Raw genomic sequence first — 12,902 nt, 5'->3', positions numbered from 1 at the left:
CTTCTGCCCTCCCTCACCTGTCTGTCCCCCGCCCCCCTCCGCAAGCCTGGGCGCGGGAGGGGGGGCCAGGCTGCTCCGTGACCTGTTGGGTCTAAGTGCAAACACAGCGGGGGAAAGGCTGCGCGATTTAGAGCGTCACCGTTCAGTGACACGGGGTTTGCATCGCAGTTTCTAAAGGGCCGTGTGCGGAAGGGGCTGTTGACGGAGCTGGGAGAGGGGGTCTTGCCGGGAGGAGGGGACTTGGGACAGTGTGGGGAGTGTAGCATGTGCGTCGGCGTGTTGTTTTATGATTTAAAAATTGAAGGATTGAACTTTTACCATTTTGTTGGACTTGTTATTCGACCTGGCAGTTTTAAAAAGGAGGTGCGGGCCCGTGGGTGCCCTGGCACCCCTCCTGCTCACCCACCAGCCCCAGACTCTCAGCTTCTTCAGTGTGTGAGGCCTCAGGCTGCACTCCTGTTGGTCACTCGGCGTGGATGACCCTACCATCCAGGCCCTGTCCTTTGAGTCTCCTTATTACGTGTTTCCAGAGTCTTTGGAATATTAGGCAGCGTCACCTCATCGGGTGCTTTGTACGAGGCTGCTACGCAACCTCTGAGCAAGAAGGGGTTTGCAGGGAAGTTTTGCCCCAGGGCCACCTGGGGGTGGGGGACTGGCAGTGACCAGGGGAAGGGGCGTTGAGTGGGCAGGAGCAGGGCCACACGGGCCCGCAGCGCATCCTTGATGAACCCTGGGCTGGGGAAAGCCAAGCTGGGCAGCGTCGGTATCTTTCCTCCCATCTTCCATCATGGTCGACTGTGGTTCTGAACTTGGTTAAAGCCAGGTGCTCATCCCTCCGGGCCGGGCGCACATCCCTCCAGGCCGGGCGCACATCCCTCCAGGCCGGGCTCACATCCCTCCAGGCCGGGCTCACATCGCTTGTCAGGACACCACCCCCACCCCCACCCCCCGGCAGGAGGAGTGAGATACAGCTATTCGATATCACGTAACTTCTGTTTTTAAAATCTGGCAAATGTGCTTTTTACGGATGTCGCTAAATGACCGAAGGGCAGTATCTGGAACTGGATTCCTGCCGACCGAGGCCAGCACACCTGCCCACCTGCAGGGCGAGCCGCGCCCAGCTGGGCTGCCTCCTGAGTTTTCACACTTCGACTGTGTGTGAATGAAGCCCTGGAACTACTAGGAATGGGCGTTGTCATTGTCCGTGAAAGTTAACAGTCTGCCTTCGTTCTCGTTTCCCTGCTCTTAAATGAGCTCTGTCCTGTCCTCCAAGCCCAGGATCTTCCCCCGAGAAGCTGCGGCTCGTTCATTCGGCCGCAGTTTAGTGAGCACCTAGACTGTTCTAGCACCAGGCTGCAGTGGGGAGCCTGCCCTCGGGGATGCGCAGTGGGGGAGACGACACTCAGCAAACGGGCACGTGCCGTAGAAAACTTGGCATCGTGGGGTCCTGGGGAGGGGTGCGGGGAGCCTCCGAGAGCTGGATCAGGTCTGACAGCCAGGCTTGGAGCCAACCTGAGCAGGGGCCTCGCCTGCTGGAGCCAGGCCCCCTGTGCCTCCCAGGCCCTGGATCCGCCTCAGGAACATCCTGGGGGCAGCCCAGCTCCTTGTCACCTCTGCGAGTTCAGAGGGACTTGGAGGAGCCGCATCTCTGGCCCATCTGGCCCAGGGAAACAAAGTCTGTAGTGACTCGCGTTTTATGTTGTATGAAGGGGGGGCAGGGACCCGTGGAAAACCGGTCTTGAATTATGAATGCAAGAGTGCAGGGACAAGCCAGTTAGGGAAATGTCAGCATTATTGGACTTAAAACCAAAAATTTCCTCCCACATGGTAGACTCCACTGCTGTGTGTATTTGAAGGAAAATTGCCCTTAAAACGGGTATTTTCTAAGCAGTGTCCACTATTGTCCCTTTGTTTCTTGAGGGGGGCAGTGCAGTGACACTGTTTCTGTGTCCCTGTTGCCCATTCGGGGTCCAGGGCTGCCGGCTGGGCGTGGGGACACCATGAGGAAGAGTCCTCCGTACCTGGCCCCCCTGCTGGGGTCTCGCACCCACAGCCGTGCTGTCTCTAGGGAGGGAGGCGGCCAGACGCTGTGCGGAAACCCTGGCATTTTACACCTGCCAGGCTGGTGGTCAAGCCTTCAGGGCACCCCCATTCACGGGCTGGTAGAAGTCTGGAGCTAATAAATATTTCATGTGCTAGTTTAGGTATTTGGTTTTGAGGAAGAGTTGCCACAATGTAAAATTGCACAGAAGTTTCTGGAAGTGACCCCTCCCGGCAGATTGTAACTGTTACACTTTGTACTTCCTAAACTTGTTACTATGTAGTTGCCCCACTGACCTAAGATGTTTAGTGTTGCTCAGAAAATGATTCATAAATGCAATAGGCTGCGAGATGTGTGGCCGCTGTCCACAGAGGTCCCGCTGGTGTGGCTGGGGCGTCCCTGGTCTCACTGGGCTCCTGTCCCCACCACGACGTCCCCCCTCCATGGCACGCAGCAGCCACCATACTGTTCATCTCTTTTGTCTCTTTGTATGTTATTTCCAGAGAGAAGGTGCTGGGCTTTGTGTGAAAATTAAACACACCATCTGGGTTACTCTCTGTTCCTTTTTTTAGGGGACGGAGAGGGCGCTTCCTTAAAAGTGGTTGCAGCTGCCCGGCAGCTGGACACACTGCCACCTAGTGGGAGCCCCGGACCCTGCAGTGGCTTCATGCTTTCCCCGGGGCTCCAGGTTCCCGCGTCCCAGGACGGCCGGCAGCTGCACCTGTCCCTTGTCACTCGAAAGCGGACAAAACATGTTCACTCCAGTATCTCTCAGGTGGAGATCGGCAACAACAGTTAAACATCGATTGGCCGTAACTTCCCTTGAGAGCTTTGTTTTCCCTGCGTGGCCTCCCTTGAAAACATACCGTTTTCACGTTCTGAGTCCATTACATATCTCAGGTCAAAGGCTTTTCAAAACTATTTTTAAAGTTTTTTTTTAATTAAAGAGAAAACTTCGATTTTCGGCTTTGTTCTTCCTCAGCCGACGCGTTTGAATCGCAAACGCAGCATTTGCGCGTAGGGTGCAGGTGCAGCGAGGCAGAGCCGAGCCGGGCTGGGCCCGCGTCACCGCCGCGGCTGCTCCGCGCACAGGCGGGAGGTGGCGTCTGTACAGGGCCCCAACGTCCTACCGGAGCTGAGCACCTGCCCTGCTCCCGCGTGCTGCCCCCTGGACGCCGCCCGTCACGGGTCGCGTGTTCACGCGCTGGGGTTTCTCAGCCTGCAGTCCGGACCGGCTGTGGGGCGAGCGTGCAGAGGTGCCCGCGCCCCGGGCCCCCGGCGAGGCTGCCCCGCGGACCCACTCGGGGCGCTGCGCATCGCCGGCGTGTCCTGGTGGACCCGGGCGTCTCGGGGAAGCTCTGAGCTCCCGGGGGCGGGTTGGAGGCGCGATGGGGAAAGCGTGACGAGGGGTTCCCCGAGAGCTTGGCGTGGCTGAGCGCAGGTTTTCCCGCCCTCCGCGACCTTCCCAGCGGCCGGAGAGGAGCCCTCTGTGTGCCAAAGAGGGAGAAAGGAGGAAAAGAAAGGAAGTAGTCTTTTTTGGACACTGATGAGAGAAAGAAGTAGGGCCATTGCCAGCGCCACCCAGTCCTGGGGTCCCCTAGAGTTGGCCCTGGGTGGCTGTTGGTGCAGCCTCGTGTCTGCTCCGGTCCCACCGAGACTGTGACATGCCTCAGAGACACGTCCAAACAGCAAAGATGAGAAAAGCCAGATGCTTGGGGTCCCGCTTCTCACCCGGCAAGGTCCCCTGTACCTTCAGCCCCCAGCGCCCCCTCCGGCGCCCATCCCCGGGTGTTTGAACCTGAAGGTGCGCGTGCTCAGTCACTCGTGGGAAGTAGGAAGGTTACGGTTGGCTCGCCGCTTTCTCCCGCCTCGGAGGCCAGCTCCGTGAGGGTGGAAATGAACGCCTGCGGTCACACCTCCAGCCCCCAGGCCCCGTGGCGTCCTCGCCGTCTGATCCGGGGGAGGGTAGACAGGTGTGGGGCGTGGCCCCCTCCCACGTGGAGACACTGCCCAGCACGCAGGAACCTGAAAGTCGGCCTGCGAGCAGGTTCCTCGAGGTGCTCCCGTCTGCCTTCCGTGTCTCGCTCCGACGTCGCTAGGTTCCTGTGGAAACTGTAAAGGTTGTGGAGCCTCACGGTGGCCGGTGGCCGGTGGCCGGTGACCGTCAGCGGGCTCTCTAAGCCGCTGTGGGCGGGCCATCTGTGTCCGCACCGCCTGGCACAGGCGTATCAGAGGGTCTCGGGGGCAAAGTGGTTTTTAAACTACAAAAGCAGCTGTGGCGTCATCTCATCACCCCGCCCCGCCCCCCCGATTCTCCAGTCAATGCTCACATTTCACATTTGTGTGTTTTCCTCTCCAGGTTGAAGAGAGACCAGAGAAGGATTTCGCCGAGAAGGTGAGGAATTTCCACCTTTAAGCTATGTCATTGGTGAACCCAGTGGGTCCCAGAATTTATGGGCAAAACGAACAAAAAAAAAAATGTGTTGCTTGATGTTTAATAAAGACCTTCCCCAGGGAGTGAACAGGACCCTGCGTGGCTGCTAACCAACCTCACAGCCTGCGGGGGGTCCCCGGGGTCACTCCCGGTGTGTGCGAAGGAGTTGACCGCGGCCCGGCCGTGGGGCGGAAGGTGAATCCAGGCAGGTTCCCCAGCACCCACGGGCCCTCACTGTGAGCCTGTCTTTAGTGTTTTCCGCAAGCCCACGGGAGATGCTCCCGGTGGGAAACTGAATTCGAGGGAAGGGGCCATCATAGCAGACGTGCAGGTAGCTTTGGTTTTGTCTAAAATTGCGTTTGATCCCTGCCACACTCTAGGGGCCGCGAAACCTGCCCGGCCTGTCGGCAGCCACACTGGCCTCGTTGGGCGGCACCTCCTCCCGGAGGGGAAGTGGGGACACCTCTGTCTCCGTTGACACCGAGGCATCCATTAGGGAAATCAAGGTAAAGCTCTCTACCTACTTATGACCCTTTATTAAAACCCATCTTCAAGGAAAAAGAAAGATTTAATTCCTAAAGTGCCACATCTTTCTTCTCGGTACCATCTCCCCTGCCTCCCACAAACAGGTGTTCTAGTAACACCAAGACCCAGCTCAGATGTGGTCACCCTCAGGAAGGCTTCCCTGATTGCCCTGCCCGTGGGCCCTGTGCCCCCTCGGTTCTGGGACACACCTGCCTGTGGGCCCTGTGCCCCCTCGGTTCTGAGACACACCTGCACCCACACCCCATGCCCCCTCAGCCCTGGGACACACCTGCACCCACACCCCATGCCTCCTCAGCCCTGGGACACACCTGCACCCACACCCCATGCCCCCTCAGCCCTGGGACACACCTGCACCAGCACTCACCATGGCACATGGAGGTGCTGGGCCACTCTGTCCGCCTGTCCTCTGCACACATCTGTCCTTCGCTCCCTCTGTCCTCACGCTCAGTGGGCCTCACCGGGCGTCTGGGTGGGTTTGCCTTCTCCCTGGAATGTGGATGTTATTCTGTGGGATCCTCGACACTGGCTGAGACAGAAAAGCAGTGCTGTCGCTCAAGTACCTGCGTCCGGAGGAGGCCAGGCAAAGGGAAGGTTAAGATTCTAGAAGGCGTGGCCCCCGGAGAGCAGAGGGAGGAGCTTTGGGCATCAAATTCGGCTTCATCCACAGAAGCTCTTTCTAATTATTAAAACTGGTCAGCACAGAAGCAGCTGCCAAGGGCGCCATCGGAACTGCAGGGAGGCGAGAGAAGAGATTTGAGCATCAGGGGTGGGCCAGGTTCCCTGGAAGGTGCTCCCGACGCCCGCGCGTTATAAGAACAATGTTTAACTGCTCCTCCTAAAGCGGCCGCATGCTGTCCCTGGGCCGGCTGCAGCTCTGTGCGTCCCTGAACCCCATCGATGTGGCATTTGCCGTGTGCTGCAGTCGGACCTGCCTCTGCTCCTAGGCTGTGAGCTCCGTTCATTCGTTCAGCATCATTTGTTTATGGAGCATCTGGCTCCTGCAGGCGCCAGGGCTGTGGCGGTGAAGGGGACGAGCAGAGGGGCCCGGGAGCTCCGGGATCCGGGGTGCAGGGCGCACGAGGAGCTCGAATGAACCCTTAGCACGAGTCATACTTCTTGTTTCATTTCCCGCAGCTCTCTTGCCTGTTTTATAAAACTGTGCAAAAATATCATGAGAGGCACCTCAATTTTACAAAATCGTGAAAATATCATGAGATACACCTAAATGTTAATCTTTGTAACATGGACATTTATTTTTCTCTAACACTTAAAATAAGAGGAAGGAAGTCACTGCTCAGGCCGTTAAGGGAGGCCCTGCAGAAGCGGGGCGATCCCGAGACCCGCCTCTGTGTTGGTGGCCTTGTCCCCTTCTCCCTCGACATCACCTCCCTTTCTTGCCACCCCCAGGAGCTCAGTGAGTTAAAGGACCAGATTCAGGATGTGGAAGGCAAATACATGCAGGGGCTCAAAGAGATGAAGGTACCAGTGCACGGAGCGTGGGCTCGCCACATTAACCCAGCCTAACCGAGAAACCCTAACGAAGGCGTTCGGGGTGCGTGCTAACCCTGCGGACGCCCCAGGCTCCAGCCGGGGAGAGCTGCGTGCGTGGCGTGCGCACGTGGCGTGTGTGCAGGCGTGTGTCACGGTGCAGCCTTCGAACCGAGAAAAAGCTACTAACACATTTCCCGATGCACGTCCGACCTCCCGCAGCCTCCCTCCCCCGGCTGAAAACCAGGAGCTGCCAGGCTGAATAAGGGTTTTTGGTTTTCTTTGCTGTCCATGGCAGTTCCATCCAGCCAGTGCCTCACGCCACCTGCATCTCCAGATGTCTGCCGTTGGCCGTAAGGCAGCCCCACCGCCAGGCTTCTAGTTACTTGCATGTTGCAACATTGTAGCGACTGGAGCAGTGTGTGAATGCACCTGGTGTTGGGTTTATTTGAATAAACACTCCCCACTCTGAGGGTGTGGAGTCACTGCGCTGTGCCGACCAGGACACTTAGCTGCCATTCTGTGACGGTGAGGGGGACAGTCGGGCTGTGCCGTCTTTCTTGGCAGCTGTGGCAGACCACGCTCTAGCAGTCGATGGTACACCGGTCACTTCCCCCAGCTCCCCAGAAAGTCTGCCCCCAAGTAGTCTGAGTTTAGTATCAGAGGGGCACCGCGGCAGGTGACAAATCGCATGGCTAATCGCTTTCATATTTGTCACCTCTTTTTAAAAAGAGGAAAAATTAAGATCCTGGCTTTTAACTCCTATGAAAAAGGAACCAGTGAGGCTGCCCAGGAACCCCTGGTCCCACCCAAAATCATTGCCCACCAGTGCAGGCGAGACCAGCACTGGTCCCCGGAAGGCTCCCAGTTGCACCCGGGACACCTGCCCAAGCAGGCCCACCCACGGAGGCCTGTGCACCTTGTTCAATTTTCCTGCGGGTTGAGAATCTGAAATCCCGCTTCATCCTTTCCTGGTTCATAGGCCCAGACAGGGATCCCTGGCAGCTGGTGACAAGGGTTTGCTTCTCTGGGCCGTCACACGGGCCTGTCCCCAGTTCCGGCCGCGTACCTTGAGTGATCCCTTCAGAAACCTGTCTAACAGCCTAACCCACTACGAGCGGCTCCTGACTCACGGAGTCAGGACTCTAGTCCTGTGACCAGCCCTTTCCCGTCGGTGTCGCCCATGTCCCATGACTGTAAATCACGTCCATCCCCGGGCACGGTTAATAGCTAACTTTCGGAGGGACGAGAATTTGATCACATTGAGAAGGAGGAATTTCTGCGTGTTTGAAATTGCCCGTCTCCTGTTTTGATTCCTGTGCTCTGAGGAACGAAGCCTAAGTTCGGGGCCGGGTTGTCGGGTTTGGGGAGCGCCGAGCGAGGCCTCGCATTCACTTTCTTACCGCAATTTCCGCGCCGCGGCCCGGTCTCCAGGACTCGCTGGCGGAGGCGGAGGAGAAGTACAAGAAGGCGATGGTGTCCAACGCCCAGCTGGACAATGAGAAGATGAACTACATGTACCAGGTGGACACCCTCAAAGACGCGCTGCTGGAGCTCGAGGAGCAGCTGGCCGAGGCCCGGCGGCAGTGCGAGGAGAAGAGCAAGGCGAGCCTCAGCGGGGGCGGGGCGCGGGCGGATGTGGGCTGTGGCGGTGGGGTTCCCGGGTTCTGTGAAGGTCTGAGCTTTTATTTTATTTTTAATAATTTTATTTTTTTTTTTAGTTTTCAATGCATGTGTTTGTTTTTCTTTTTATTTATTTATTTATTTTATTAGAGAGAGAGAGGAAGGGAGAGGGAAAGAAACATCAATGAGAGAGAATCAGATCAGCTGCCTCCTGCACGCCCCCTACTGGAGATCGAGCCCGCAACCCAGGCATGTGCCCTGACCAGGAATCCAACCAGTGACCTCCTGGTTTGTGGGTCAACGCTCAACCACTGAGCCACACCGGCCAGGCAGTGCGTGCGTGCGTGTGCGTGCGTGTGTGTGCATGTGTGCATGTGTGTGCGTGCGTGTGCGTGTGTGGTTAAACAACGATTCTCCACCTGCCTAGGAAGCCCAGACATCTGAGAACACCATGCTCTTTGCTGAGGGACTTGAAATACTGACATGCAAATTGCAATAGGTAAACTAGAGGTGGTCTTAGTGGGACATGTGCCTACGAGGGAACCAGCGTGCTGGGTAAGGCGTGTCGGGTCCTCCAGATCTTCCTGTTCATGCACGTTTCCTGGTTTTCATTTTGTCGTCTCTAACACCATAGAGAAATCGTTGCAAGGATCACAGACTTTAAGAAAATTATATTCATTCATGTTCTGCTGATTGGGAAGAGACACAATCACTCAATTTAAGAATTAAATGTCTCCATTAAGCTCAGAGGAGAGGAGTCTCATTTGGGCTTCTGTTGAAAAGCGCTGGAGTTAGCATGTTAGTTAGGACATCCGCACACAGCACGGGCGTATGTCCAAGTTAACGACAGCAGACCAGTCTCGTGATTCCTTGTCATATTTCAGAATCAGGGATAATTTTAGTGTAAATCCTTTGCAAAGCTACATCCTCACTTGGCTCAGTGGACACAGCAGACACCCTGATGGGGACCCTTCCTGGGGCATCGCCCACCTAGAGAGGAACCAGGAAACACTGTCAGCTCCATCAACTCCTCTAATTTTATAGTAAACCACAGGGCGTCTTCTAGAAAGTGCAGGGAAATGTGTTCTAGTGTTAAAAAGGCCTCGGACGCTGCGCTGACAGGGTCATAGGTCATTCGCTCGGAGGCAGAGGTAAATCATGGGAGCGTGACCTTGAACAGTGGGAAAACACGATCCCCCCACCTGATGCCCTGCTCCCTGTTGGTCCACAGGAATTTGAGCGGGAGAAGCACGCACACAGCCTGCTGCAGTTCCAGTTCGCGGAGGTGAAAGCCGCCCTGCAGCAGAGGGAGGAGATGCTCCAGGTGGGTAGCTGCTCCCCAGAGGGAGGAGGTGCTCCAGGGGGGTAGCTGCTCCCCAGAGGGAGGAGGTGAGGGGTGCTCCAGATGAGTAGCTGCCCCTCATTCCTCCTTTTCTTTTGTGACTCAGGAGCCTTTTGTTGGTTCATTACTAAAGCCGCGTGTTTTCTGGAAAATTAAGGGCTTGGGCTCATTCTCCGAGCCTCGCTTAAGGAGTCCTGTTCCTTTCAGTGGTGAAGATTCCCATTCTCGGGCAGTTGTGTGTTAGTTTGGGGAGGTGGGCAGATGGAATAATGTCTGCATCCTAATCCTGGGACCTGTGAAAATAGCACCTTCCACTGCAGAGGGGACCTCGTGATGGGAGTTATCCTAGGGTTTCCGGGGAGGCCTGGTCTGTTACGGGGCCCTTACAGGGGGGAGGCGGGAAAGTCAAAGGCAGAAGTCGGGGATGTGACAGTGGAAGCAGATGTCAGAGCGACGTGAAGAGGGGCCCTGAGCCAAGGAATTAGCGCCTCTGAAAGCTAAAAGGAGGGGGGGAATGGATTCTCCCCTGGAGCCTCCTGGAAAGATCCCAGCCTGGCCCACCCCTGCTCTCAGCCGGGGAGACTCATGTGGGCTCTGAGCTGCAGCCCGGTTCCAATACATTTGAAGCCACTGAGTGGTTACAGCTACTTTGTTACAGTGGCCACAGGAACCATCCAGGGTTGATGTTCACCTTTTTAACTTGGTCAGAACTTCAGTGCCTCATTCCGAACCCCCCCCACGGGTTTCTTCCTGCACTTTGGGACACTGGGAGCAGGGCCCGGGGAAGGTGTGGCCTCCGAGTGAGCTGGGATCAGTGGGAAGGGGCTTCGCCTCCCTGTGCCCGGCTGCGGGACACCCTCCTCTCCGCAGGTCTGCGCTGGGCTCTCTTCCTGTCTAACCTTATCTGCTCTCTTCTTATCTGTTCCTGTCCCTCAGGAAATCCGACAGTTGCAGCAGAAGCAGGCGAGTTATATCAGGGAGATTTCTGACCTTCAGGAAACGATAGAGTGGAAAGACAAAAAGATAGGGGTAGGCTCTCCGGTCTTTGAAAATCTGTTCCAACGGGCCGTGTGCTTGGCCAGCGTGTTGTTGCGGGATCCTTGGTGTGCGCGTGGAGGGGTACGCATGCAGCCCCGTGGGACGCAAGCTCAGTCATGCGGCGAAAACTCGAGCTCACCCCAATTGATAGTAGCCCCAAACTGGAAACGGGCTTCCGCGTGGAGAGTGGCGTTGGCAGGATGAGCCGGGCTCTGCTGCCCCGAGCGGCCAGGGACTGGCAGCCTCTCCAGGAGAGGGACCTCGGGCAGCTCTGATGTGCACATTTCCCTGCCCGTCCCGCCGGGGCTTTTTCTCGAGGGGTTTGAGGCAGCTGCGAGGTGACAGGTGCTGTGCCCCACGTAGCCCCAGCTTGAAATCTCCCCAGAGGTTCTCAGACCCTCTCCCTCCCCAAGGACAGAGCAGGCAGCCACCTGCCCGTAGGTGTGATGGGGGGAGAAAGGGAACCCTCACCCTACCTGCTGTGCTTCCTGACACTGGCTCCCAGAACGTGGCGGCCCTTCAGACCACGGAGCTCTGGCGACAGTCCCCAGACGCTCGAGCGTCATCAGAGCATTTACACGTCTCCACTCATGGCTCGGCCGCACGTACTCGGGGCCTGTGCTTGTGCACGTGTGTGCATGCGTGTGTTTGTCTCTGCCCACAGTTGCTGGGAATCCAGGTAGAAAAATAGTCTAAATTGCTAAGATACAGGGTGTCCCCAAAAACGTATACACACTTTGAATGATTATAAAGTCAGTGTTTATTAACACACAGCTCATTTTCAAAATTTAAAAGAATCTACAGACATGAATAATTTTTTTTTTTTTTTTGTCAACGCCTCTTTTCAAACCGATGGCTGTTCTGGCCCAGGCCCTGCTGATAGCGGGAAGCGATGGAATCGCAAATGTCAAGGACCATTTCGTTGGGTGCCTGTGCGCCCTCAATGCATCTGCTGTTGCCGGTTTTGTACCGTAAACTTTAGCTTTTATATGTCCCCATAAAAAAAAAGTCTAGTGGCCCTTTAGGATGAATTTCCTTTGTTCAGAGCTTAGTCTGGCTTCACCCACTATTTCAGCTCAGTTAAACCTGAAAGGAGTGAAAACTAAGTGAGTTGTCAGCTGCTAAAGTGTGTGTGCGTTTTGGGGACACCCTGTGCTTGTCACTGGGATTCCTCAGCGCTTCTTCTTGTGCCTCTTTTTTTAATCCTCACCCAGGGGTGTTTTTTCTATTGCTTTTCAGAGAGAGTGGAAGGGAGGGAGAGACAGAGAGAGACAGAGACAGAGAGAGACAGAGACAGAGAGAGAGACAGAGTGACAGAGACAGAGAGACAGACAGAGACAGATAGAGAGACAGACAGAGACAGACAGAGACAGAGAGACAGAGACAGAGAGACAGAGATAGAGAGACAGAGATAGAGAGACAGAGACAGAGAGAGACAGACAGATAGAGACATAGAGACAGAGAGAGACAGCGACAGAGACCGATTGATTGCCTCCCACATGCGCCCAACTGGGGCTGGGGATCGAGTCTGCAACTGGGGTACATGCCCTTGACTGGGAATCAAACCCAGGACCCTTCAGTCCTCAGGCCAATGCTCTAACCACTGAGCCAGCCGGCCAGGGCTTTATGCCTCATTTAAAGGGCACGTGGCCTCCCTTACATCTCTGGCGGCTGTGAAACCCAGACCATGCTGGAGCCCGAAGCAAATGCAGTCCTGTCCCCGCCCCGGCCCCTTCCCCCCGTCCTTCCATGGGTGGCGTCTCTCAGGAGCATGGCTGGCGGCCTTTCTCGGCTGTCGTGAGCTTGTTTGTGCGGCGAGCCCATGCTGCCCGGGCGACCGTGGGCGCGTCCCGGTGGAGCCACCCGCTCACCGCGCACCTCTCTCCTGCTCACCGCGCGCCCCTCTCCCCCGCTCACCGCGCGCCTTTCTCTCCCGCTCACCATGCCTCTCTCCCGCTCACCGCACCGCTAGGCCTTAGAGAGGCAGAAGGAGTTCCTCGACTCCATCAGGAGCGAGCGCGACGACCTCAGAGAAGAAGCGGTGGCGCTGAAGGAGGAGTTAAAGGTACGAGCCAGAGAAGAGTGCCGAAAGGAAATCCCGAGGCCACCGCGAGGTCGGGGACGCTCAGGAGCGAGTGTGCGCGTGCGTGTGTGTGCCTGTGTGAGTGTGTGCGTGCGTGCGTGTGAGCGTGCATGTGAGCGTGTGAGTGAGCGTGTGCGCGCCGCGCCGGCCTCAGCTCCCTTTGTGTCGCTGCTTGTAGCTCTGTCGGTCAGTCAGATCCGGGGCTAGCTGACACCAGAGAGATGAGTGAAGTGAGCCCAGGGTCTGCGGCGCCTTCTGAATACATTGTAGCCGCTTCCGAATCCTCCGCCGCTGACTCCTACGTCTT

At 56.7% G+C, this 12,902-nt stretch overlaps 1 protein-coding gene across 43 annotated transcripts in view; it reads left to right on the top strand.

Moving 5' to 3' along the window:
- The window catches only part of LRRFIP1 (LRR binding FLII interacting protein 1), a 94,076-nt gene that overhangs the window by 67,889 nt on the left and 13,285 nt on the right, over positions 1-12,902 (top strand). For 25 of the 43 annotated variants that reach the window (XR_013999142.1, XR_013999143.1, XR_013999146.1 and 22 more), the window contains 7 exons: positions 4,401-4,436; positions 4,856-4,981; positions 6,429-6,500; positions 7,944-8,114; positions 9,364-9,456; positions 10,411-10,503; positions 12,485-12,577. Coding sequence is in view for 19 of the 43 variants with exons in the window: in XM_081142316.1 (XP_080998442.1) it covers positions 4,401-4,436; positions 4,856-4,981; positions 6,429-6,500; positions 7,944-8,114; positions 9,364-9,456; positions 10,411-10,503; positions 12,485-12,577 (684 nt within the window). In the remaining 24 variants the exon portion in view is untranslated. The remainder of the gene's footprint in view (positions 1-4,400; positions 4,437-4,855; positions 4,982-6,428; positions 6,501-7,943; positions 8,115-9,363; positions 9,457-10,410; positions 10,504-12,484; positions 12,578-12,902) is intronic. The other 18 variants (XR_013999141.1, XR_013999147.1, XR_013999158.1 and 15 more) reach the window with 3 other exon arrangements.

This window comes from Miniopterus schreibersii (genome assembly GCF_964146895.1).
Source record: "Miniopterus schreibersii genome assembly, chromosome: 7".
NCBI classification, from domain to species: Eukaryota; Metazoa; Chordata; class Mammalia; order Chiroptera; family Miniopteridae; genus Miniopterus; species Miniopterus schreibersii.
Note: the sequence above shows the minus strand (reverse complement) of the source record. Positions and strands in the feature narration are given on the sequence as shown.